The sequence below is a fragment of the Ahaetulla prasina genome, chromosome 2, assembly GCF_028640845.1.
Source record: "Ahaetulla prasina isolate Xishuangbanna chromosome 2, ASM2864084v1, whole genome shotgun sequence".
Classification (NCBI taxonomy): Eukaryota; Metazoa; Chordata; class Lepidosauria; order Squamata; family Colubridae; genus Ahaetulla; species Ahaetulla prasina.
In genome coordinates, this window is record NC_080540.1 from 279,839,758 (window position 1) to 279,865,572 (window position 25,815).

At 40.3% G+C, this 25,815-nt stretch overlaps 1 protein-coding gene across 3 annotated transcripts; it reads right to left on the minus strand.

Annotated features, from left to right (window-relative positions):
• Positions 1–339: 339 nt before the first annotated feature.
• Positions 340–25,738, minus strand: SKP2 (S-phase kinase associated protein 2). Of its 3 annotated transcripts, XM_058170132.1 has the most exons (10): positions 24,389–25,738; positions 18,765–19,009; positions 16,167–16,284; positions 15,427–15,570; positions 13,271–13,405; positions 8,765–8,863; positions 7,547–7,674; positions 5,818–5,869; positions 4,670–4,777; positions 340–2,570 (listed from the first exon to the last, which is right to left on the minus strand). In XM_058170132.1, exons 1-10 carry the CDS (start codon positions 24,394–24,396, stop codon positions 2,357–2,359), a joined length of 1,251 nt encoding a protein of 416 aa, XP_058026115.1. In that variant the 5' UTR covers positions 24,397–25,738; the 3' UTR covers positions 340–2,356. The 3 variants fall into 3 exon arrangements, with proteins under 3 accessions (XP_058026115.1, XP_058026113.1, XP_058026114.1); XM_058170130.1 differs by lacking the exons at positions 15,427–15,570; positions 16,167–16,284; positions 18,765–19,009; positions 24,389–25,738 and adding exons at positions 14,484–14,627; positions 15,213–15,231; XM_058170131.1 differs by lacking the exons at positions 13,271–13,405; positions 15,427–15,570; positions 16,167–16,284; positions 18,765–19,009; positions 24,389–25,738 and adding exons at positions 14,484–14,627; positions 15,213–15,231.
• Between the last annotated feature and the right edge of the window lie 77 nt (positions 25,739–25,815).

The following is a 25,815-nucleotide window of genomic DNA, read 5'->3' on the forward strand; positions in this document are numbered from 1 at the left end:
GCAGCAGTGGGAAGGGCTTGTGAGCTGTAGGCAATTAGCATTTAGACTATTTAGTAGATTTTGAAAGGGTCAACTTTTGTTTTCAGTCTCATTTTGAGAGGATAAAAATATTTCTGTGTTTGCACAGTATACCTTACCAAGGAAAGGTGCTTGTGGGCTACAGAAAACTCTCTCTTAATTCTCAACTTGCTGACATTCTTCTAATGATGCAATTAAATGTGCCAAATGCACTTTTTTAAAAAAATGAGCATTAAAGAAACAATTGACAAACTATAGATTTTCTGGCCATGATAATTAACAGTAATGAAAATAGGGTGGAAACAAGACAGTCTTTAAAAAGAATTATCTTAAGAACATGCCTTTAAGCCAGAATTTCTTTAAATAGCAAATATTGCTGTGTCAAATAGTTGAATGTGCACAAATTAAACTCAATACAACTATGCCTTTTTTCAAAATTGTTTTATTTAAAATAATGTATGCTGTGGTTAGTAAATAAAATGAATTTTTCTTGATTTTTTTAACTGGTTTGTATGTCATTAACATTTACCATAACAGGAAATATATTTTAGAATGTTAATCTAAAATATTACATAATCTGTCCACATCTTTATAAAATCTTGTAGATAATAGGACAGGGATGTCCAAACTTGGCCCCTTGAAGAGTGATGGACTTCAACTCCCAGAATTCCTGAGCCAGCAACTTGCTTATATTTCTAGCTCATGCTGGCTGGGGAAGTCTGGGAGATGAAGTCCACCACTCTTCAAGGGGCCAAGTTTGGACACCCCTGTAATAGGACTTAATATTCTTCTTAAATATTGTACTGTTAGGGCCACAAGAGAATTAGAAAAATGATACTTCATAGTAATTTCTCATATATTATAGTGCATTTAGAATTAATGCAACTATATTTCCCCTTTGAGTCTTTCATGTAGCAAAATTAATACCTTATGAAAAAAATCAGGTTGCAATTACGTTTTGCTCCTTGGATTTCCCTTATTGGTTTTCCCTTTTAAGGACAATTTAGTTATATTTTAACTAAACACTTTATCTTGCTACTTACCTTCTCAGCAGAAAAAAAATTAGTTGTGCAGGGAAATATGCAGACTTTGAAAAACACATTTTTATGGTTTGGTTGTATTTTTAATGTTTTGACAAGATGGTCAATAACAGCAGGATTAAGATGTATTTGTATTCTGCCTTTATTTTTTTTATTTACACTCCTGTATGTAGTATGGATAGTCCTCTATTACCTGTTCATTGTCTGAACTTAAAATGGTATTGAACAAATGATCAGCCATCCTACTAGCCCTGCTGTCAGGTGATCGTGATCTAGGTCCTTGGCAACCAACTTCTTGTGGTGTCGTGCAATAACATGATTGCAATTTGCACTTTCACTGCTGGCTTCTCACAAGTAAATTCAGTGGGGAAGCCAGCATAGAATGTTGCAAGTTATTCCAGGAAGTATACCCACTTTCCCCCAGCTCCTCTGTATTCGAATCAAGCTTTGCTGAATAACTCTGCTTGTGCTGTGCCTCCCCAGCCATCCACATATTACCCCACTCCCTATCTCACTTAGCAGCAGCCACTTACCCTGTCAGCCAGTCTGCTTGTGATTCCCCTGGGACTTACCCCTTCCTGCCAACTACCCCACTGACTTTGCTTGTGAGAAGCTGGCAGGAAGTTACAAGAGGTGCTCACTTAATGAACCACAATCCTCACTTAAAAGAGGCAATAGGGTCTGCAGGGGTCACCATTGCCAAGCAATGCAATCATGTGACATTGTGCTGTACAATAACATCACTTAGTGATGGAAATTCATCCCAAATGCTATTGTAAGGAATCTGTATCAATTAGCAACATGTAGTCATGTTGGTTGTACTCAGTGAGTATTGAGAGATGAGACAACAAGAAATTCCAGGGCTGTGATCTAAAAAGAGAATTAAACTAGGATGTTGTTTCCAAGAGTTGTGAGATAAAGGCCAGAATCTTAAGTATATCAGCACAAATACACCCTATTCCCAACAACTGGCATGGATAAAACAAGAGAATACAAACATTTGGATAAGTTTTATTAACTAGAGCTACTTTTTAAAAAATATATATTTCTACAAGGAGAGCTTGCATATTGCATGGCAACTATTTGTGCGTGATTAGCGTTTCTTGGCTAGGCCTCAGTATAAATCGTAGAACATTAAAAAAAACACACAACTACTGTTAAAATACTTGATAGCATTTGATCATCAACTGATAAAACCAGGTCAATAACTGCAAATTGTGAGGTTAAAATGAACTCCACAGTGAAGACTTGAAGAATTCATATTGCTGTTGGTAGAAGTCAGAGTCTTTCGAGATTAATTAAACCCCAGCCAGATTTCTCAAGTTCAGTCTGCATTGGATTCCCCAAATCTCTTGGTTCTTTTTGCAGCCAATGGTGGGCCTTGCGATAGGTGAAAAATAGGAGGTATTGATCTTTATATTAGGAAGCGTTGCCTTTAAGAGCTGTAGGGAATTGGCAGTCACTATTCCAAAAACTTGCAACGTTTTAAGCGTAGCAATTTCACCAAGTTCACTAAAAGAAAAAATACAATAAAATAATTCCTTTAATTTAGCTAGTGTGATTTTTCATGTGTTTAGTACTGAATGATTGGTAGCACATCTCATAGAACAACAGCTGTGACTTAACTATTCTTCTCTACTGTAAATTCAAGGGCATGTTGAAAACCCTATAATTAATACTTCTGTACATTCTATAAGTACTAGGTTGTTTGCAAGAGTGTTCATTCAAATATCCATTTAAATGTGGGACTCAGGGCAGTTTATAGCATTTGAAAACTTAAAGGACCTATCATATAATAAAACCGTTAAAAATTAGCTACTTGATTAGCTACTCCATTTTTATTAGTGGTCCCCAGCATATAAACAGCATTGCAGATTATCTTTTTATTACATACATATACAGGTGCCCTTGACTTATAACCACAATTGGGGCCACAATTTCTGTTGATAAAGTAGCTGTTAAGTGATCTGCGTCTGCAACCTTTCTCTTGCCATGGATTAAGCAAATCATTGCAGTCATTAAGCCAATCCAGATTCCCCCACGGACTGCCTATTGGAAGCTGGCTGGGAAGATCGCAAATGGTTATCATGTGACTTGAGAAATCTGCAACTATTATAAATACATGCCAAGCACCCCAAATATTGATCACATGACCTGGGGGCGCTGTGACGGCCATAGGTGTGAGGACTGAATGTAAGTCATTTTTTTCAAAGCTGTTGTAACTCTGGTTGCAAAATGAACGGTTGTAACTGAGGACTACCTTATATATACAGTACTATAACAGCACTCCAGGCAGATAAACCACTGTTCATCGTTCTCCAGTTTGGCTATGCAGTTTAAAGATGTGCTGTATGTCACCTTTGAGGAATTTACCCTAATAAGAGGTTAAGTGATCATTTTAAAAGTCATTTACAATGATAGTTAAAAGGGGGACCTCTAACCATGCATCTGCTTTATAATATTCTCTTAGCTTAGTCATCCAGGTCATAGTTGTCCCAAAGGTGCTTTTTCAAGAGGCAACTGGACTTTTTTTTTCTTTAAAGACGTTTCGTTCTCATCCAAGAAGCTTCTTCAAAACCTCTGAAGAAGCTTCTTGGATGAGAAATGAAACATCTTCGAAGGAAAAAAAAAACACCCCAGAAAGTCCAGCTGCCGCTTGAAAAAACACTTTTGGGACAAGAACAACAAATATACTCAAGTAGGACCGTGTATACTCTGTAGAGGATTCCAAATAGAAGAGTTGGATCTTACAGGTGCTTGGTACATATTTCAAATCATTTTCAAAGTGTGCACAGCCCCATCCTGAGTAAAGGTAGCATTTAGTCAGTTTCTCACAAATATCCTTCCCCTTTTTTATACTGTACCCCATCCAGCATTTCCAGGTTAGAAATTGTCAGTTGCATGTTTCTAAAATGCGCAAAGGGATGAACCCAGGCATTCAGCTGATGTTTTTTTCACCTTTCTGCCCATTTCTCAAGCCAATCCTTCCAACTAAGGCATAAAGAATTATAGCTATCATAAATATATGCTGGGACATAATTGATCTGTGTGGCCTCAATCTACACGTTCTATGTTAACAGGGAAACGTCCTTCAATTATCCTTTCTGGCATTCAGGAGACCTCTGGTGGAAACTGAGTCAATGACAATGGCAGAAGAAATTAAAGTCCTCGTTTTGAAAGGAGGATTAATATATAGTCATTAAATGATTTAAAATGCAATAAGCGAGCAAAGGAAGGAAGCAGACTAAGGCATACATTGAAAAAATCAAGTGTGTAATATCTATAAAGAGTACTCTGAATCTGCTCTCAAAATCTTGAAAACGTGAAAAAACATTTCTTGGTACCAAGAACGGGATTTTGTTGTGTTTTTTTAAAAAACACCACACATCACAAAGCACAAAAAAGTGCCACTTGAATAAAGCTAAAAGAGCTTGTAACAATCACGTAGCATTTTTTAAAAACTACAATAACTTACCACAATTGTTTATGTTCACAAGGAAACACTATGCAGTACAACATTTCACCTGTAATAGCTTGCAAAAACGTAGCTTTTGTGGAATTAGCTCTCAGTTTTAGCACAAACAAACAATTTGATCTCAAAAATTACTTACAGTAAAGCAGAGGGAGGTATTTGATAGCATCGACTAAGACTTAAGTGCTCAAGGTGTTTGAGTTGGTGGAAGCAGGCAAAGCATTCAGGCTTCAACATAACACTGTCACTGTAACACAAGTATTTAAGAAAATTTTATTCCAGATTGAATGTCTTTATAAAAATAAAACTCATATTTTATTTAATTCTGGATGTGCATATTCAACTCTTCCACTTGACTAAGTACTTGTGATGGACTGCAGGATTCCCAGAAGGGAGGGAGTGCATTCCAGAGGCAGCTCAGTCCAGATACTTTGTGTGAGAGAAACAGGGTGAAGACAGCTCCTTCCTAATGGTTCCCAGAATATATGCTTGATGTAGATAATAGGATGCTTTAGTTTGGCAAGATGTCAGCCCTGGAGGCCATTTACTTTGGATCTTCAGGGCTGCCACATTTAGTGCTGTGGGAAACTGGGCAGGGGGGTATTGTATGGAGTGGAGAGATATCTAGTCATAACATTCTTTTCTTTGAGAGTCAAGGACATCCTGCCCTGCACCTGGAGTGGTGTGACTGGGAGGCATCGGTGTATTGATTGGACCATGTGATGGACATGGGGGTGCTGGGGCAGGGACTTGGACTTTCTTTTGGGGGAGGGAGACTGGGAACCTGGAAGCTTTCAGATTTGGGTTTTCCCAGATGTGCCAATATGATATCGCTAATAAAATGGAACGTTGAGGAACTTCTAGCCTCGGAGTCTTCTTTCGTTGGGGGTGTTACTTGGAATCCTGACATTAACCCAAATCTCCTCTAAAACTTTAATCAGCTCCCCGAACCTTGGGGGTGCTGTCCAAGGTCCTGAGCCCCAAACGCCAACGCAACACCATGTGGTATGAAGTCTCAGGGAAGATTGGGGAGGAGGGAACGACACAAGGTTTATTTACAGTTGTGGCAAAGATACCTAACAAGCAATGGGTAATTTAGTTGGAAGGACCAATTCAGAATAGTATACTTTTAATACAGATTTAAGCACTTAAATATATTATTATCCAATATTAATCTAGCGCTTATACATGGCATATGATGCATTTTAATTCAATCTATCATATTGTTTTTTATTAAGAGCACAAAGCTTTCAAAGATGCAGACTAGTATTCAATTGGAGTACTTACCTTAAATCTAAATGGATTAGACCAGAGCATCTCTCTAGTAATGTTTTAACATCTGAAAATGGAAAATGAAATATAATCTGTCATTCATACCTACTCAATGGCATTGTCCAATATATGACCTTACAACAATGCCAGAAGATAAACTTATGATAAACTTACAATAGTTACAACAGTTCATTTAGTGACCGAAGTTACAATGGCACCGAAAAAAGTGACATGATTGTTTTTCACTTATGACTGTTGCAGCATCCCGCTAGTCACATGATCAAAATTCGGGCACTTGGCAACTGACACATACTTATGACAATTGCAGTGTTGCGGGATCATGTGCTCCTTTTTTGCAACCTTCTGACAAGCAAAGTCAATGGGAAGTCAGATTCCTTAGCAACCATGTTACTAAAGAACTGCAATGATTCAGTTATCTGAAGCAAGAAAGGTCATAAAATGGCTCCCTTAACAAACATAGCAACAGAAATACTAGGTTCAAGTACGGTAGTAAGTTGAGGATACAGTCCATCTCAGTAATTTTCACTGCAATGAAAGAACCAATGCAATATTAAGCAATAAATTAATATTAAGCAATAAATATTAAGCAATAAATAATATTAAGCAATAAAAGACACAGACTTCAGAGGATAATTAGAACTGCAGAAAAAATAATTGCTACCAACCGGCCTTCCATTGAGGACCTGTATACTGCACGAATCAAGAAGAGGGCCGTGAAAATATTTACAGATCCCTCACATCCCGGACATAAACTGTTTCAACTCCTACCCTCAAAACGACGCTATAGAGCACTGCACACCAGAACAACTAGACACAAGAACAGTTTTTTCCCGAAGGCCATCACTCTGCTAAACAAATAATTCCCTCAACACTGTCAGACTATTTACTGAATCTGCACTACTATTAATCGTTTCATAGTTCCCATCACCAATCTCTTTCCACTTATGACTGTATGACTATAACTTGTTGCTGGCAATCCTTATGATTTATATTGATATATTGACCATCAATTGTGTTGTAAATGTTGTACCTTGATGAACGTATCTTTTCTTTTATGTACACTGAGAGCATATGCACCAAGACAAATTCCTTGTGTGTCCAATCACACTTGGCCAATAAAAATTCTATTCTATTCTATTCTATTCTATTCTATTCTATTCTATTCTATTACCTTGCAAAACCAGGCAGATGTTGTTTAATGCCGTTAAAAGATATTGTAAAAGGATGTAAAATACTCCAAGTAAAACTGCCTTTTGCAATTGACTGATGGTGATTTTGTCAATGTGATTGAGTTCAAGTGAAATTATTATATACACAAAAAAATGGAAATCACAGCTGGTTTTTATATGCATCAAGTTTTTCCCAAGAATGTGAGAGGTTGTACTGTATTGGCACAGTATATGTGGGAATGCAAAAGTAAACCAGAGTATTTATCCTGAATGTGGTAGAAGCTGGATTAAAGCAGTATCCAAGTCTCAGCACAGGTTCGAATTTTGAAAATTTTGTTGGCTCGAGCGCTATTACCAGGCTTTCAAGGCATGTCAAACCATAGTACAAAAAGCATGTTAAAATTTCTTTACCAGGTGATTTTAAGATTTTAAGGAGAAAAACGGGTATGTAATCAAACTCCTGTTCGATTACAATGGAATCCCTCCCCAACCCAAATTATCACAAGAGGGATGATGTAGGTTACCTGAATCCACTGTTTCAAAACAAAACTCACCTGGCATCAGGAGATTCTGCCTATATCCACTAAGGTTCAACTGCAATAGCTTGGAAGGGACATGACTGACTACAATCTTCAAATGCTCAGCTGTGAAGTCACACCAGCCTAAATTCAATTCTTTTAACCTGCGTAGAAATTGAGAAGGAATACATTCTAAAAATTATCTACCAATTATAGTATGCCTCCCAAAATCACCTCTCATGAGATACAAATGCGATTAATACGTATCAACTGAGTTTTGAAAGCATCAAAATATCTAGAAATTGTATAAAAATACAACTGTAAAACACGTCTAATTTGAAATTCAAACATACAATGTTAAACCTTTATTTAATTTTTTTATGCAACAAAACATTATGGCACTGAAGGCCAATTAATTCAGAACTGAAAAAGAAAAATCAATCACACAATACATTAATTTCACTCACCGTGCTGAGCCATAGTTTAATGTAGGTTTGTTAAACCAGAATGCTGGCTTCACTAACTGCACTGAATTGTGGCTGCATCCTACGACAACTGGGTTCAAATTAACATGCTAAACTAAATTCAAACAAATACTACAGATTAGCAAGATATGTGAACCCAGTTCTTAGGTATAAAATCTGTTGTTCTCCGTAACAGTATTTCTTCTAGCATAACTGGGCTGTGATGGATTTTAAAATATTTTAGTTCTACTGTCCCTGAATTCTATTGTGGGGTTTTGGGAATCCTTTGACCAAGAGTGTAAGCAGCACCAGGTCTGCAGAAAAAGAAAAAATTGGCAAATATCCTAGAGCCGAGGTCCTCAAACTTGGAAGCTTTAAGACTTGTGGACTTCAACTCCCAGAATTCTGGGAGTTGAAGTCCACAAGTCTTAAAGCTGCCAAGTTTGAAGACCTCTGTCCTAGAGGAAATTCCACAGCCATCCCATTTGGTACCATGGTGTAAAAATGATACAACTCAATCTGTGGCCTCCCTTACACATCATCCACACTTAGCTACCTGTGCCTTTCTTTTTATTCCAAAGTATTTTTTGTTTTGTATTTTATTTATGAGTTTCTTGCACCTGTGCACAACTCAGCGTGTGATTGCCTTGATGACCACTCAACCCCACAGCAACGTATCCCTCTAATTTGAACTCTGGATTATTATTAAGAGTTTCCATCAACAAATCCCATTTAGAATATTTAACACTAGTGCTAAATTCAATGTAATCTCTCAAGTAAGTCATATTACCTTGGACAGCTTTTCAACAACACTTCCACCGTATCTGCAGAGAATCCAGAACATCCAGATAAGTTTAGTCGGACCAAGTTGGGGTTTTGTGCTATACTTCTAAAAAGAGAAAGAAAAGACTGGAGTGTTCAAATATTACTAAACTGATCTTGTTCGATCATAAGAAGACAGAACTGCAAGACAGTCCGAAGGTACCCAAACTATTTCTAATGCACCAAACTAGTTATGAATTTGCTGAATATTTATTTAATGTATATACTGCTCTTCGCAAAATAAAGCAGTTCCTAGAATTAATAAAATAGAACAGCTGTTGGGAAGAAGAATGAGATTTTATCCGTGCCCTTTATATCAGTGGTCCCCAACCTCCAATGGACTGGTGGCAGCAGCAGCATAGTTGGTAGCAGTGGGGGAGGGGGCAATGGTTTTACACACACAATCTAGCTCTCGTGCATATGCAAATGAAGCTTTGTGTGCTTGCCCGTCACTTGGCAATAGGCCACGGTTCCCAATGGCCACGGACCGGAACCGCTGTGCAGACCAGGGGTTGGGGACCTCTGCTTTACATGGAAGCAGTGGCGAAGGAAACATCTAGAGAGCTGAAATAAAATACAAATCACAAAAATAATTCTAAAAATCCTACAGCTTCAAAATCAACACCAATGTTATAAAGCAAAGGGATCAAAAAACTGAGCAAAGACTTATACCCTAAGCAAGGAGCGAGGGAGAAAGAAGTTATGTATTACAAGGAAACACCAAACCAGATTTAGTCTGAGTTTTTAAACATGAGGCAATTATGAAGGATTCCCAAGATCAATTTACCATATTTTTCGGAGTATAAGATGCTCCGGACTATAACATACACCTACTTTTGGTGAGGAAAACAAGAAAAAGAAATCTGCCTCTGCCTCCCAGCAATTTTGCCTTGTTGCAGCAAACAGCAAACAGCCTGCTTTACTTTCATTTTCATTTTCAGCATAGCTTGATTAGCACAAAATTTACCTCCTTGCAGCAAGCAGCAGAGGCCCACGCAGCAATAGCAATGACAAACCCTGCAGCCTGAAACAGCTGAGAGTCAGGAGGCAGATCCAACAGACAATCAACTTGTGCTAATTAGGCTGTGCTGAAATGAGCTGTTTCTTCTTGCAAGGAGGTAAATTGCTGGGAGGCAGGGGCCAAAGGGTGGGGGCCAGTGGGTGGGCGGGGCTACATTCGGTGTATAAGACGCACCCAACTTTTCACCCCCTTTTAGGGGGTGAAAAAGGTGTGTCTTATACTCTGAAAAATACGGTAGTTAGAAGTTCAGTTACTCAACTGACTGAACCTACATGCATCTTCATGTCAATAAAAGTAATATAATTCAGGCAGGCAGACATTATCTTAAATTCTCTCGCTGAATGAAAAAGCAGAAAGTCAGGTATAAGATTGTTTTTCATTCACTGCCTTTTATGTTCTTACCTTCAAAATAAAAAGAAATGTTTAAAATATTGCTTCTTGATTAATCAGTTATTATTGATCTACTACTAAAAAGTTTATGAAGTTGATGAATGGACAGATCAATTCTACAGAGAAGGAAAAGGAAGTAATGGAGGTAGAAGAAAGGATTCCATAAAGCTCTTTTGGCACAGGCTACAGAACAGAAGATGAGAACAGATAGTCCTTGCTTAATGACGTCCTTGTTTAATGACTGTGTGAAGTAACGGTGGACCTGAAAAAGTAATTTTATGACCTGACCTTGCGTGTCACAACAGTCCCGCAGTCATGTGATTAAGATTTGGGAGTAACTGGTAGGCATTTACAATTGCAGCATCACCCAGCTGTGTGATTGCCATTTGCACACTAGACCAGAGGTCTCCAACCTTGGCAACTTTAAGCCTGGCGGACTTCAACTCCCAGAATCCCCCAGCCAGCTTTGCAGAACAAAGGGGCTCAGGGCTTGTAGCTGCACCCCTGCTGAGATTTGGGGGGGAGGGCTGGGAGCACCCCCTTTTTTGAGATTACTCCAGGGCTGCTTAGTTTTGTTGGCTGGGGAATTCTGGGAGTTGAAGTCCGCCAGGCTTAAAGTTGCCAAGGTTAGAGACCTCTGCACTAGACAACCAGTTTCCAACAAGAGTCAATGGAGAAACCGGCAGTAAGCTCACAAGTCGTGGTCACATGATGTCCGATTTAACAACCATGTCCCTTGGTCATAAAGAGTTGGCAGTCCCAATTGAGGTTGTTAAGCAAGGACTACCTGTATGCAAAATTATTTAAATGAGCTGGGGACCATTTTATTACGGGACCGCCTGCTGTTACCTCATGCCTCCCACCGTCCCGTACGCTCTCACAGAGAGGGACTTCTCAGGGTGCCGTCCGCCAAACAATGTCGGCTTCTCTTCTCTACTCTTTGGAATGAACTTCCCCCTGGTCTACGCCAAATACCTGACCTTCGGACCTTTTGCCGCGAATTGAAAACATATTTGTTTATTCGCGCGGGGCTAACTTAAACTTTTTAAACTGTTTAGTTTTTAAATTTTAAATTCTATTTATGTTTTAAATTGGGGTTTTTAGATTTTAAATATTTTAATTTCTCGGCCAGTTGTGTAATAAGTTTCTTAATTTAGTTTTTAAATTGTATATTATGTATGTTTTTAGCCTGGCTGTACACCGCCCTGAGTCCTTCGGGAGAAGGGCGGTCTAGAAATTTAATAAATAATAATAATAATAATAATTTCTTACATTTTTTTATCACTGATACAAAGGGGAAAGAAATCAACTAATGAGAAGGTAAACACAATACTTCCTGTGATCTACAGCTGAAGGGCACAGGATCTTCAATAGTTCTGTAAATCTGCAATGCTTTTGAGCCTGCCTCTAGCATACCTCCACCTTACGTTGTTATCATTATTATTTATAATAACTAGCCCACTTCCAAACACTTTGGGAAACTTACAACATCCAAAATACAATTTAAAACAAAAACACAACAAAGCATGATAAAGCAGGGGTCCCTAACCTGTTGGCCACGGCCCATTAGTTTATCGGTGGTTCTCCTCCTATCTCTCCGACCGGTCGCAGTCGGTGTTGACAGGGGGGCAGAGGTCGGCTCCGAGGCGCCTCACTTGTGGGGTGCCGCAGGGGTCGATCCTCTCGCCCCTTCTGTTTAACATCTACATGAAGCCGCTGGGTGAGATCATCAGTGGTTTCGGCGTGAGGTATCAGCTGTATCGGATGACACCCAGCTGTACCTTTCACGCGGACCACCCCAACGGTTATCAAGTGCTGTCCCGTGTCTGGAGGCTGTACGGGTCTGGATGGGAGAAACAGGCTCAAGCTCAATCCCTCCAAGACAGAGTGGCTGTGGATGCGGCATCCCGGTACAGTCAGCTAAATCCGCGGCTGACCATCGGTGGCGAGTCATTGGCCCCGATGGAGGGTGCGCAACTTAGGCGCCCTCCTGACGAACGGCTGTCTTTGGAAGATCATTTGACGGCCGCTCCAGGAGAGCGTTTACCAGGTTCGCCTGGTGCGCCAGTTGCGCCCCTTTCTGGACCGAGATGCCCTGTGCACAGTCACCCACGCACTCGTGACGCCTCGCCTGGATTACTGCAATGCTCTCTACATGGGGCTCCCCTTGAAGGGCATCCGGAGGCTGCAGTTAGTCCAGAATGCGGCTCCGCGGGTGATAGAGGGAGGCCCTCGTGGCTCCCCTATAACACCCATCCTGCGAGACTGCACTGGCTACCTGTGGCCTTCCGGTGCGCTTCAAGGTTTTGGTGACCACCTTTAAAGCGCTCCATGGCATAGGACCGGGTTATCTACGGGACCGCCTACTGCTACCGAATACCTCTCACCGACCCGTGCGCTCTCACAGAGAGGGACTCCTCAGGGTGCCGTCAGCGAGGCAATGTCGTCTGGCGGCGCCCAGGGGAAGGGCCTTCTCTGTGGGGGCTCCCACCTCTGGAATGAACTGCCGCCAGGACTTCGTCAGGTTCCGGAGCTTCGGACCTTCCGCCGCGAGCTTAAAACATACCTATTTAACTGCGCAGGACTGAGTTAGATTTTAGTTTGTGGGTTTTAACTTGGGTTTTAATTTTTTATATTTTTAATTATTAGGCTTTTGAACAAGTTTTTTAATTGTTTTTAGATTGTATTTATTGCTTTTAAATGCCTGTAAACCGCCCTGAGTCCTTTGGGAGATAGGGCGGTATATAAATATAAACAATAAATAAATAAATAAATAAATAAACCGTGAGGGGTCTGCAGCCAGGCCATGGAAACGGCCGGTGAGTACGCCTCCTCACTGTGTGAGTAGTGGGTAAGCACACACGCGTTTGAGCAAATGGAGCTCTGCGTGCGCACACGCTTGCTGGCCTATAGAAATACAATCATAGCAATCAAAACAATGAGGTTCCTCCAACACATGAACTCCGGGTCTGCGAGCCGAGCAAGGACTTTTGTCAAGGATTTGTTACAACTTTTTCTTCTTGAAGTCAGCATCAAAAAATGAACACATTTTTAATCGCTCACCTAACAATATCAGAAGAAAGTACGAGACCTTCTAAGCTGAGATTCTGCAGACTCTGGCATCTGCCAAGGATACTCACTAGATCTATAACATTTATTGTACAATTTGATAAATCCAGATGTTGCACACAAAGAGCCCTAAGAGAGAAAAGACAAGCAAGGGCGTGAAGAAAACAGTGGAATACAATTTTTAAAAAAACCCCGCAGCACTAGCAAAATCATAGCATCATTGAATTATGTAGTTTAAAGCAGGGGTGTCAAACTCAAGGCCCGGGGGCCGGATCTGGCCCGCGGGATACTTAAATCTAGCCCATGGGCCAGCTCTGGAAACAATGAAGGACCGGCCTGCAGTGCTTCTGGCAGTGAAAATGGAGCTTGGGAGGGCTGTGTGAGGCCTTCCCGAGCTCAATTTTCACTGGCAGAGGGCTGCAGGAGGCCGTGGCAGCTGAAAACGGAGCTCAGGAGTCCTCACTTAATGACCAGTCATTCTATGACAGTTCAAAGTTACGATGGTGACAGAATGGGTGCTTTATGGCCTGTAAAGAATCCCCCTCCCAGGTGTCATAAATGGTTGCTCCACCCTCCCTTTGTCATGTGATTGCATATCAGGGGAGTCAGTTTTATGTTCCACAATCACATGACTTTGATCTGTGATTTCCCCCCCCCTCCCCGGTTTCCAACGAAAAAAACACCTATTCAAATGAATGGTTTCACTTAATGACCACGGGGTCCACTTAACAACCGAGGCATTTTTTTAATGACCACCACAAAAAAAATCTGAAAATTACTTCTGGTCAATGGGTGCCCCAATTTATGACTGCAATGACTTACAACCAATAATTCTAGGCTCAATTATGGTCGTAAATTGAGGACTAGCTGTATATATGAAGGCTAGATGGTCCAAAACAAAGCATCAGTCTATAGTCGCAATGTTATTTTGTTTTGTGCCTGACCACGCCCATCACAACAGCTTTCTTTTCAGTAGACAACTCTATCAGAGTGAACATTTTTGGCTCTCAGGCAAAAAAGATTGTCTATTTACACATTGCATTGCACTGATGTCCAGTGCCAAAATCTAGGTCAGCTGAGAAAGTTTCCTAGTTCACTTGAAAATTGTTCTTTTCTTTTTGCAAAACATACAATGGCGTGTTAGTAGTCAGACAGGAATGAAACTGCAAAAATAAAGAGTATGGTCTCAGTTTGGTGCAGCGTTTACCTGCTTGTTTTAAACAAAGGTGCTCCAATGCAGGACCTTGGACAGCGGAAGGTGATCACTCCCAAGGGCAACAATTGGCCAATCATTCCTGGCAAAAGATTTTTACCTGCAAGATCAAGACTTTGCCAGAGTGACTCATCAAGCCTTAAAAAAAAGGAGGGGGAGGAATTAATTTAACAGCAATTGAAGCAAAAATATTAGCATAACTGAGGTTGTCATAAGATTATTATACAATACGCATAAAAAAATTGTAAAAATCAGCCACGATTCACTTAATCACCTTGCTTACCAATGCAAGTTCTGGTCGCAGTTGCGGTTGTAAATTGACATACTGTACATGCATATGTTTATACATATATGGGAAACAATGGTGGAAGTATTGACACTATGAAAAGTGAACTAATATTATGTGCGTTGGGCAAAATCTGCACAGAACTTCATTTAAAAACAGAGAAAGAGCTAAAGTGATAAAACTGTTCGGATCTTAGACGGAAAATATTACAACAACTCCGCAGCTTGCGGTTAAAATTCCATCCCAATATCATGCTATTATTTTTGAATGCGGTGTATTGTTGCCTCACGTATGACAAGTGAAACTCCTAAGTCACTGAATTCCTACTGAAATTAACAAAGCATATCAATGCTCAATGGAAACCAATTCAGCAAACAGTGCAAAGGAAAATGCTTTTGTATATGTACACTTTTATTTAGAAATCGACAGCCACTTACGAAAGGCGATGCCATCTCTGACAAAAGATTGTCTATTTACACATTGCATTGCACTGATGTCCAGTGCCAAAGTATAGGTCAGCTGAGAAAGTTTCCTAGTTCACTTGAAAATTGTTCTTTTCTTTTTGCAAAACATACAACGGCGTGTTAGTAGTCAGACAGGAATGAAACTGCAAAAATAAAGGGTATGGTCTCAGTTTGGTGCAGCGTTTACCTGCTTGTTTTAAACAAAGGTGCTCCAATGCAGGACCTTGGACAGCGGAAGGTGATCACTCCCAAGGGCAACAATTGGCCAATCATTCCTGGCAAAAGATTTTTACCTGCAAGATCAAGACTTTGCCAGAGTGACTCATCAAGCCTAAAAAAAAAAAGGGGGGGGGGAGGAATTAATTTAACAGCAATTGAAGCAAGAATATTAGCATAACTGAGGTTGTCATAAGAAGATTATTATACAATATGCATAAAAAAATTGTAAAAATCAGCCACGATTCACTTAATCACCTTGCTTACCAATGCAAGTTCTGGTCGCAGTTGCGGTTGTAAATTGACATACTGTACATGCATATGTTTATACATCTATGGGAAACAATGGTGTCAGGAAGTACTGACACTATGAAAAGTGAACTAATATTATGTGCGTTGGGCAAAATCTGCACAGAACTTCATTTAAAAACAGAGAAAGAGCTAAAGTGATAAAACTGTTCAGATCTTAGACGGAAAATATTGCAACAACTCCGCAGCTTGCGGTTAAAATTCCATCCCAATATCATGCTATTATTTTTGAATGCGGTGTATTGTTGCCTCACGTATGACAAGTGAAACTCCTAAGTCACTGAATTCCTACTGAAATTAACAAAGCATATCAATGCTCAATAGAAACCAATTCAGCAAACAGTGCAAAGGAAAATGCTTTTGTATATGTACACTTTTATTTAGAAATCGACAGCCACTTACGAAAGGCGATGCCATCTCTGACAAACCTGGGAAACTTTCAGCAAATCGATCAAGTTTAGATAGGAAAAGATTCCTAACAGCAGCTCATCTGGCAAAGTATCCCAAGAAATACCAGTACCTTTTGGGGATGAGAGGAAAGAATGATTATGAAGGTTTAACTGAGTGTTTCTCAAGCTTGATGCTTAAAGATGTGTGGAATTCCACATTCTGGAATGGAATTCTGAAAGTTGAAATCCACACGTTGAAGCGGCCAAGATTGAGAATTGCTTTAACTGGTCCACTGGCTGATAACCAAATTTTTTCAGCATCTTTTGCACTTGGAAAGCCAGCTGGACGTCTCCAACTCATGAAGAACACTGTATTTCTTCCTTTCAGCAAAGTATTTACCTGGCACATAATTATCTGAGGTTGTGTGGGTCATTCTACTATTAAAAAAGATGGCTAAGAAATTTGAACCACCATTAATGATGCCCATTTCTGTCTTAACGGATTTCACAAAACAATAATAAGAAGCTCACTAGATTGTTGGTGTCCTGACTGGATGAGATATAGGAGGGAAGTGAAAAAGGAATAATCTGTTCACAACTAGGGAGATACACCTGATGGGACCCAGAAGAAGGGTCTTCTCCATGGTGGCGCCCTCTCTCTGGAACAGTGGTTCTCAACCTTTATAGTGCTGTGACCCCTTTAATACAATTCCCCACGATGTGACGACCCCAACCATAAAATGCGCTTCAGCAGCCGCAGAAGGGGAAAAAAAGCAGCAAACTGTTTTTTTTAATTTATCGCGCCTGAAGTCGTATTGGCTAGCGATCTGAACTGCTTGCGATTGCCTTCAGGATGGAGACATTAAAGCGGAGACTCCTCCCCTATTAAGTTTATCGCCCCTGAAGCCAGATTAGGCTAGCGATTGGGAGTGATTGCAACTGGCTTGAGAGGGAGACATCAGAGCAAAGATTTCTCTCTTTTTTAATTCATCGCGCCTGAAGCCGAATTCGGCTAGCGATTTGAAGAGCCTGCAGCTGGCTTGTGGAGTCAACCATTGGAGCGCGATTCTTCGACTTGCAAGTATACTTCCCATATTTCCGATGGTCTTAGGCGACCCCTGGCAAATCGTCATTTGCCCAACGGGGTCGCGACCCACAGGTTGAGAACCGCTGCTCTGGAACATCATTCCCACAGAGATTAGAATGGCTCTCACTCTTTTGGAAGGCCCTGAACACGTGGTTCTGCCAGTGGGCCTGAGGAACCCAGAACGGGATGGAGCCCATTAAATAGCTCGTATGGTGTGCTGTCACCGGGGCAGGGGGTTATTTTATTTCATTATATATGATTCTCTCTTTTATTAGTTTTATTGTTTTTTATATTATGTTTTCATATGCTTGTAAGCCACCTTGAGTCGCTATGTGTGAACAGGGGCAGTGGTGGGATTCAGCCAGTTCGCACCACTTCAGGAGAACCGGTTGTTAACTTTCTGAGCAGTTTGATGAACTGGTTGTTGGAAGAAACCATTAGGGCAGAGAACCGGTTGTTAAATTATTAGAATTCCACGACTGAATAGGAGGCAATATAAATCTCCTAAATAAATAAATTACAGCTGGGAGAAATGTCTGGTGCCTACCATGTTTTACTTTAGCACTGGGACAACCGTTTCAATTTTCTTGACCTGCTTAATCTTAATTTGTTTTTATTATGTACATTGAGATTCTGTAGTAATTTATCCTCAAGCAGTATGTTTTAACACTATGAATGTTGTACTCGGTTCAGGTTTTCAAAAATCTATTTTAGAGTGTCTACAAACATTGTTCATAAAACAAATTGAAGCACTGACTTCAAATCATTAATTTTGGATCTTACATGGTTTGAAACAAAAATCCAGAGCAACACACACATACAACAGACTCCAAAACAGCTTTCAACAATAAAGTTTACAGAGTTCCATGTAACTCACTTCAAGGTAAATACAGTGGGACTGTAAACTAGAATGAAACCATGAAACATGGTTTTCAGAAAACGGAACAGTTGAATGTTAGCCAGGGTATTAAATTACTAAATTAACTTGCCTTTTTAAATATTCCCAACTGATAAATACATTTATCTGCAAATAGTGACTAATATAAATCTAATTTTGAAGAAGTGTCGTCAACCAGTTTAAGAAATTCACTCTTCATACCCTGCACTAATACCCTGCTGAGTGAATTCAGCCATTCTGATTTGCAAATTATGGTTTACAGCAAGTCTGTTGTGTTACTTTAGGCAACTGTTTCTTGACAACAAACCAAGATTAAGGAAAACTAAGTAACAGTAACAGAGTTGGAAGGGACCTTGGAGGTCATCTAGTCCAACCCCCTGCTCATGCAGGAGATCTGTACTAGGGATTCGAACAGCCTAACTGCCGACCTTTCTGATCAACAAGCTCAGTGTCTTAGCTACTGAGCCACCTAATCAGGCTAATATAATAATAAGTATAATAGCTGAATCCAACAAATCAACCTGCTTTTATAATTAAAAAACTGCTATCAATGTAAACTTTATCATCACCCTAAGGTAGAATTTTGAATAGCTTTTTTGGGGTGGGTGGGGAAGAAAAGGTCTTACCTGCTACTATCTCTTGAAGCAGTCTAGGCTGGTGGATAACCAGAAATTTGCTTTCCCTTACTTTCTGCCGCTTGGTGGGTGGACCCACACACATCAACAGATCCTGGGGAGTGTTCTCACTGTCCAGTTTAAGAGCAGACACTCCCATGCCTGCGAGGAGATCTGAAGTCTTGCTGGGATGCCAGGTCCATGGGACACTTGTAGTGATGTTGCTCCCCAAATCTGGAATTTCCTGAAGATGTCTCCTGCAAGGATACAAAGGCCCCACATTTTACATGCAACCCATAATAGCTCTTCAGCCAACACAGGAACGAGACTTAGTAGTAATAGCAATAGTACTTGGACTTATATACTGCTTCACACAGTGGTAAAATCTGAACCGATTTGCTACCAATCTGCTGGCCATGCATGCGCACTGCGCACCAAGTGTGCACTGCACATGTGCACCAAGCGTACACTGTGCGCGCACATGCACAGCAAAAACCAAAAAGAGGCTTGGGAAGGTAAGTAGAACAGCGAGGGGGGGGTCAGCTGTGCCACGTGATTTAGCTTTGCTAGAAAGCAGGATTTCCTGCTTTCTGGCAAGGCTAAACCACGTGGCACAGCTGATCATCGGAAATACCAGTTCGCAGGAACCGGTAGCTTTTTTAATTACCGGTTCAACCGAACCAGTAGCTAACTATCAGTTCGCCTGAACCGACAGCTTTTTTTAACTACCAGTTCGACTGAACCGGTAGCTTTTTTTTTTTACTATCAGTTCGCCCGAAAAAAAAGCTGCCAGTTCAGGTGAACCGATAGTTAGCTACCGAACCAGAGCGAACCAGTAGCATTTCACCCCTGGCCTCACAGTTCTTTACTGCCCTCTCTAACAATTTAGAGTCAGCATATTGCCCCAACAATCTGGGTCCTCATTTTACCGATTTGGGAAGGATGAAGGATGAAAGTCCGAGTCAACTTTGAGCCACTCAGAATTTACACCTTAAAAAAATGATGTGACAGGCACAAATAGTTGCTTCTCCTCCAGAAAACTGCTGAGGCCAGAGATTGTACTATTCTGACAGGATTGCTCAAAGATTTCAATAAATGCCAAGCATATCAATATAGGAAGAATGATTTTGTGTGTGTGGGTGTGTGTGTTATGCAAGTTGGATATGCCAAAAATGATGATGATGATGATAATGATGATGATAATAATAATAATTTCAGAATTGGAAGGGACCTTAGAGGTCTTCTAGTCCAAACCCCTGCCCAGGCAGAAAACCCTACACCATTTCAGACAAATGGCTATCCAACATTTTCTTTAAAATGTCCAGTGTTGGAGCATTTACAACTTCTGCAGGCAAGTTGTTCCACTGATTAATTGTTCTAACTGTCAGGAAATTTCTCCTTAGTTCTAAGTTGCTTCTCTCCTTGATTAGTTTCCACCCATTGCTTCTTGTTCTACCCTCAGGTGCTTTGGAGAATAGTTTGACTCCCTCTTCTTTGTGGCAGCCCCTGAGATATTGGAACACTGCTATCATGTCTCCCCTAGTCCTTCTTTTCATTAAACTAGACATACCCAGTTCCTGCAACCATTCTTCATGTTTTAGCCTCCAGTCCCCTAATCATCTTTGTTGCTCTTCTCTGCACTTTTTCTAGAGTCTCAACATCCTTTTTACATTGTGGCGACCAAAACTGGATGCAATATTCCAAGTGTGGCCTTACCAAGGCATTATAAAGTAGTATTAATACTTCATGTGATCTTGATACTATCCCTCTGTTTATGCAGCCCAGAACTGTGTTAGCTTTTTTGGCAGCTGCTGCACCCTGCTGGCTCATATCTAAATGGTTGCCCACTAGGACTCCAAGATCCCTCTCACAGTTACTACTATTGAGCAAGGTACCACATATCTGGTACCTGTGCATTTTGTTGTTTTGGCCTAAATGTAGAACCTTACTTTTTTCACTGTTGAATTTCATTTTGTTAGATAGTGCCCAATGTTCAAGTCTGTCAAGATCTTTCTGTAATTTAAGCCTATCTTCTGGAGTGTTGGCTATTCCTGCCAGCTTGGTGTCATCTGCAAATTTGATGAGTTCCATATCTATCCCCTCATCCAAGTCATTAATGAAGATGTTGAAGAGTACTGGGCCTAAAACAGAGCCTTGGGGTACTCCACTGCATACTTCCCTCCATGTGGATGTAGTTCCATTGAGGACTACACGTTGAGTGCGGTTGGTCAGCCAGTTATGAATCCATCTGGTGGTGGTGCTGCCTAACCCACATTTTTCTACTTTATCTAGTAGTAGGTTATGGTCTACTTTATCAAACGCTTTACTGAAGTACAAGTAAATTATATCGACAGCATTCCTCTGGTCCACTAATTTTGTCACTTTGTCAAAGAATGCAATAAGATTAGTCTGGCATGATCTGTTTTTGACAAACCCATGTTGGCTTTTAGTTATTATTTTTTTTGCTTCTAGGTGTTCGGTGCTTGATTATCTTTTCCAGAATCTTCCCTGGTATTGAGGTTAGGCTGATAGGTCTGTAGTGTCCTGGATCTGTTTCCCCCTCCCTTTTTTTGAAGATGGGAACTACATCAGCTCTTTTCCAGTCCTTTGGCAGTTCCCCTGTGCTCCCGGATCTTTGAAAGATATAGTTCAGTGGTTCTGAGATTTCGTCTGCCAGTTCCTTCAGAACCCTGGGGTGTAATCCATCCGGTCCTGGTGATTTGAACTCGTCTAGGGTAGACAGATGTTCACTTATCATTTTTCCCCCTATTTTAACTTGTGTTCCTAATCGGTTTTTTGTGGTGCTGTTTTTGATAGGTTGGATTGTTTTTTCCTTTTGTGTAAAGACAGATGCAAAAAATGAGTTAAGTAGATCTGCTTTCTCCCTGTTGCTTGTCACCTTCTTGCCACTTTCTCCCAGCAATGGGCCAATTGTTTCTTTGACTTTTTTCTTGTTTTTAACATGTTGGAAGAAGCTTTTTTTGTTATTTTTTACTTTTGTTGCTAGACTTTGTTCATTGTGAGCCTTAGCTTTCCTCACTTCATCTTTACAGGCTCCGGCTATTTGCTGATATTCTGCTTTAGTTATTTGCCCCTCTTTCCACTTTTTATATGTGTCCTTTTTGTCTTTCAATTTGTCAGATAGTTCTTTATGCATCCATGCTAGTTTCTTTTGAGATCTATTATTTTTCTTCCTCATTGGTATTGTGCTAGACTGGGCTTTTATAATCTCACTTTTCAAAATTTCCCAAGCTTCTTGAGTTGTTTTCCCCTTGAAGATTCTCATCCATGGAATCCTTCTCAAGCTCTTGGACGATCTTGCTAGAAACTTAGCCTGCTGAGACTGTGTTCTGCTTGAATAGATCCTGTAGTAAGAATTCACAAAGCAAGTAGCTCTGCTTTTCCAGAAAACTGCATAGTTCAGGGGTCTCCAACCTTGCCAGCTTTAAGACTTGTGGACTTCAACTCCCAGAATTCTTCAGCTAGCAAAGCTGGCTGAGGAATTCTGCGAGTTGAAGTCCGTAAGTCTTAAAGTTGCCAAGGTTGGAGACCCCTGGCATAGTTGGTATAACAAACACTGCCCTAATATGAAAGTAGTCAGATGTCAATAATTGAAGTAGTTAAGACTCAGAATCATTATTATTATGGAACAAGAGAGTGAAAAGTTCCAGATATGTTTATTCCTTACTTGACTAGGATGCCTTCATACATGACTACATACATTACTACTAGTTCTTGATGTACAACCGTCATTGGGTCTGGAATTACAGTCAAATGTTGTTCTGGTCATTAAGATCAGCTTATGATCATGTCCAATTTTTTTTTTGCAGCTGTCATTAAGCAAACACCATAGTCCTAACGCAAACAGCTTCATCATTAAGCAAACATTGAAGTCATCAAGCAAAGTCACTGTTTGCAAAGGGTGATTATTGCCAGAAAGAGGAAGTAAATGCCGGTTTCCGACAAACAAAAAAGTTGTAAATTGCAGTCACGACCGTGGACTGTTGCAAATGCAGGCCAGTTGCTGAGCACGCAAAATGTGATCTCTTGGCGGTGTGGGAGCAGCTGTTGGAACTTTGAATCTGGTCACAAGTACCTTTTTTGGCGTATGTTCTGATTTCATTTATTTTTTACTCAACATGTTGTATGGAGTCAAACACTATAACTTAGAAAAGAAATGTATTATTTAACAATATGAGTAAATCAAAATAATTGTGGCTTTGGGGGCTTGTTGTGTGATGGATGAATTAAGCCAAGGAGATTTAGCTAGATAAATAGACTTATAGTAGCTGAATAGAATAGAGTAGAGTAGAATAGAATATATAATACATATCTTTTCTTTTATGTACACTGAGAGCACATGCACCAAGACAAATTCCTTGTGTGTCCAATCACACTTGGCCAATAAAAAATTCTATTCTATTCTATTCTATTCTATTCTGTTCTATTCTATTCTATTCTATAACAGAACGGAACGGAACGGAACGGAACGGAACAGAACAGAACAGATAGAAAGTAAAAGATATACTGGATTGGGAGACTGACAGCTTGTTATAATTATCATCAGATACTGTTTGGATGGATGGAAGTCCTGCATGGAAGAATAAATCACCCTGTTTCAACAGAAGACAAGAAACAGTCTTTGGCTTCCATCTATTCATTTAGTCACCATTCAAAGTTATAAGGGCACTGAAAAAAGACCTATGACTGTTTTTCACTCTTAAGACCACTGCAGCATCTCCATGGTCATGTGATCAAAATTCAGATGCTTGGCAACCCATTCATATTTATAACAGTTGCAGTGTCCTGGGGTCATGTGATCACCTTTTGCAGCCTCCTGATAAACAAAGTGGGGGGGGGGGGGAAGCCAGATTCACTTAACAACCATCTTTCTAACTTAACAACTACAGTGATTCACGTAAAAAAAGTTGCAAAATGGGGCAAAATTCACTTAAGAACTGTCTTGCTTAGCAATAGAAATTTTGCATTCAATTGTGATTGTAACTGGAAAACTACCTATATAGAGAACCAGAGGATGCCATTCCTGTTTACAAGAATATCAATGGACAAGTTGATGTGGTTGCACTCAATGGAACCTTTGAAAATATATAAATGGACACGTAGCATCATTATACATCGATGCAACCTTTGGTATACAGTATTTCTTCATTCAAATATAGCATTTCCAAATACAGTTTAGCAACACCGTTGCAATACTATGAGACCATTTCCCATCGGTATGTATATTTTCAACTGGATTCAAAGACCAAGAGAGACCCCGTATTCAGTCCATATGCACACCTGGACACGTTTGTTCCGGCATTGTTCAAATCCATGTGCTAGCAACGCCTATCCACCTGTGCCAACTGTGCATATGGAGAATGCGCCAGTAGTACCCCAACTTTCCTAACTTCTTTACACTTACCATGCAAATATTTATTATGCATAATCTTTGAGGATCCTCTGCAGTAAACAGATCTGCAGTTATAATCTGAAAAGTACATGCCCGGTTGGTGAATGGCACAGCATTTAGCCCAAACACCAAACGACCCGCAAACAAGGCGCGCAAAGCCAATCCCGCCGCTCCTAATCTTGGCTTCGCATCCGCCTACCCAGCTGCATCCATTTATCTTTACCTGTGCATGATGCTCAAAAAGATGATGCATGAAGAACGGGGATCTCCGATCCTTCGGCTTTCGCTTTCCCGCGCCTTGCCTTGCTCGGCTTTGTTGATCTAGTTAAATTTGCCGCAGCCCCGGAAACCCAGCAAAAAGAACCTCGCGCGCTCGAGCCGCCCGGGCTAACGTTCTCCTAGACCTCGCGGTGGCTCTCGGGAGTTGTAGTTAGTTCTTTGTAAGTGGGAACAGTTCTCGCGCACAGTCCTGTAGCAGTCCACGGCGACGTCTTCTTTAGATTAATTGGAAGCAACGTCAATAAATATTATTCAGAGCAATCGTTTCCAGTTCCGGGAAAGTGCGATCTGGGAGACAATTATTTGTAATAAATGCGTAAGTTCTATAAAATGCAGCGTCTATAAAATATCTATTCACTGCAAATAAAAAGTCAGCAATCAGTGCTGCGCTTTATGGAAAGCACTTAAGCCGATGTAAACTTTTAAGATGTTGCCAAGCTTGGGGAAAAAAAATCAAACCTCAACGGTGCAATGTTAGGCTTGTCAACTGAATCATAAACCAGGACGATCCCACGTGGGTATAGGATTGCAACTTTCCTAGCAATCGCAGTTGGATTTGTGTAGCGCTTTAGAATAGAATAGAAAGAATAGAATTTTTTATTGGCCAAGCGTGGTTGGAAACACAAGGAATTTGTCTTGGTGCATATGCTCTCAGTGCACATAAAAGAAAAGATACCATTGAATTGAATTGAATTGAATTGAATTTTTTTATTGGCCAAGTGTGATTGGACACACAAGGAATTTAAAAAGATTTTTAAAAAAAGAAAAAAAGAAAAGATACCTTCATCAAAGTACAACACTTTCAACACTTAATAATAGTCATAGGCTACAATTAAGCAATAAGGAAACAATATCAGTATAAATCGTATGGATACAAGCAACAAAGTTACAGTCATAAATGGAAGGAGATGGGTATGATGAGAAGTTTAATAGTGCAGATTTAGTAAATAGTTTGACAGTGTTGAGGGAAGTATTTATTTAGCAGAGTGATGGCGTTCGGGAAAAAACTGTTCTTGTGTCTAGTTCTTCTGATGTGCAGTGCTCTATAGCGTCGTTTACAGTTGCATAGATCAGAGATTCGTACCCTATGACTATCATCAAGTGTTGTACCTTATGATTCTTGACGGATGTATCTTGTCTCTTTATGTACATTGAGAGCCTATGCACCAAAGACAAATTCCTTGTGTGTCCAATCACACTTGGCCAACAAAAAAATCTATTCTATTCTATTAATAATTGCAAAAAGTTGATCAATGATGCAGTCACAATGTACGTTCTCTGTGTCGAGACCTTTTCCCACCCCATCGTTAGATTTCTTCCACCGCGAACCGTCCCTGACTTAATTTAACTTATCTTCGATCAGCCAGCTAA

Coding starts and splice junctions, on each gene's coding strand:
- SKP2 (XM_058170132.1), bottom strand. Junction 7,675..8,764: donor TTGTTGAAAAGCTGTCCAAG/GTAATATGACTT, acceptor ATTTCTACGCAG/GTTAAAAGAATTGAATTTAG. Junction 5,870..7,546: donor GCAGAATCTCCTGATGCCAG/GTGAGTTTTGTT, acceptor TTCCATTTTCAG/ATGTTAAAACATTACTAGAG.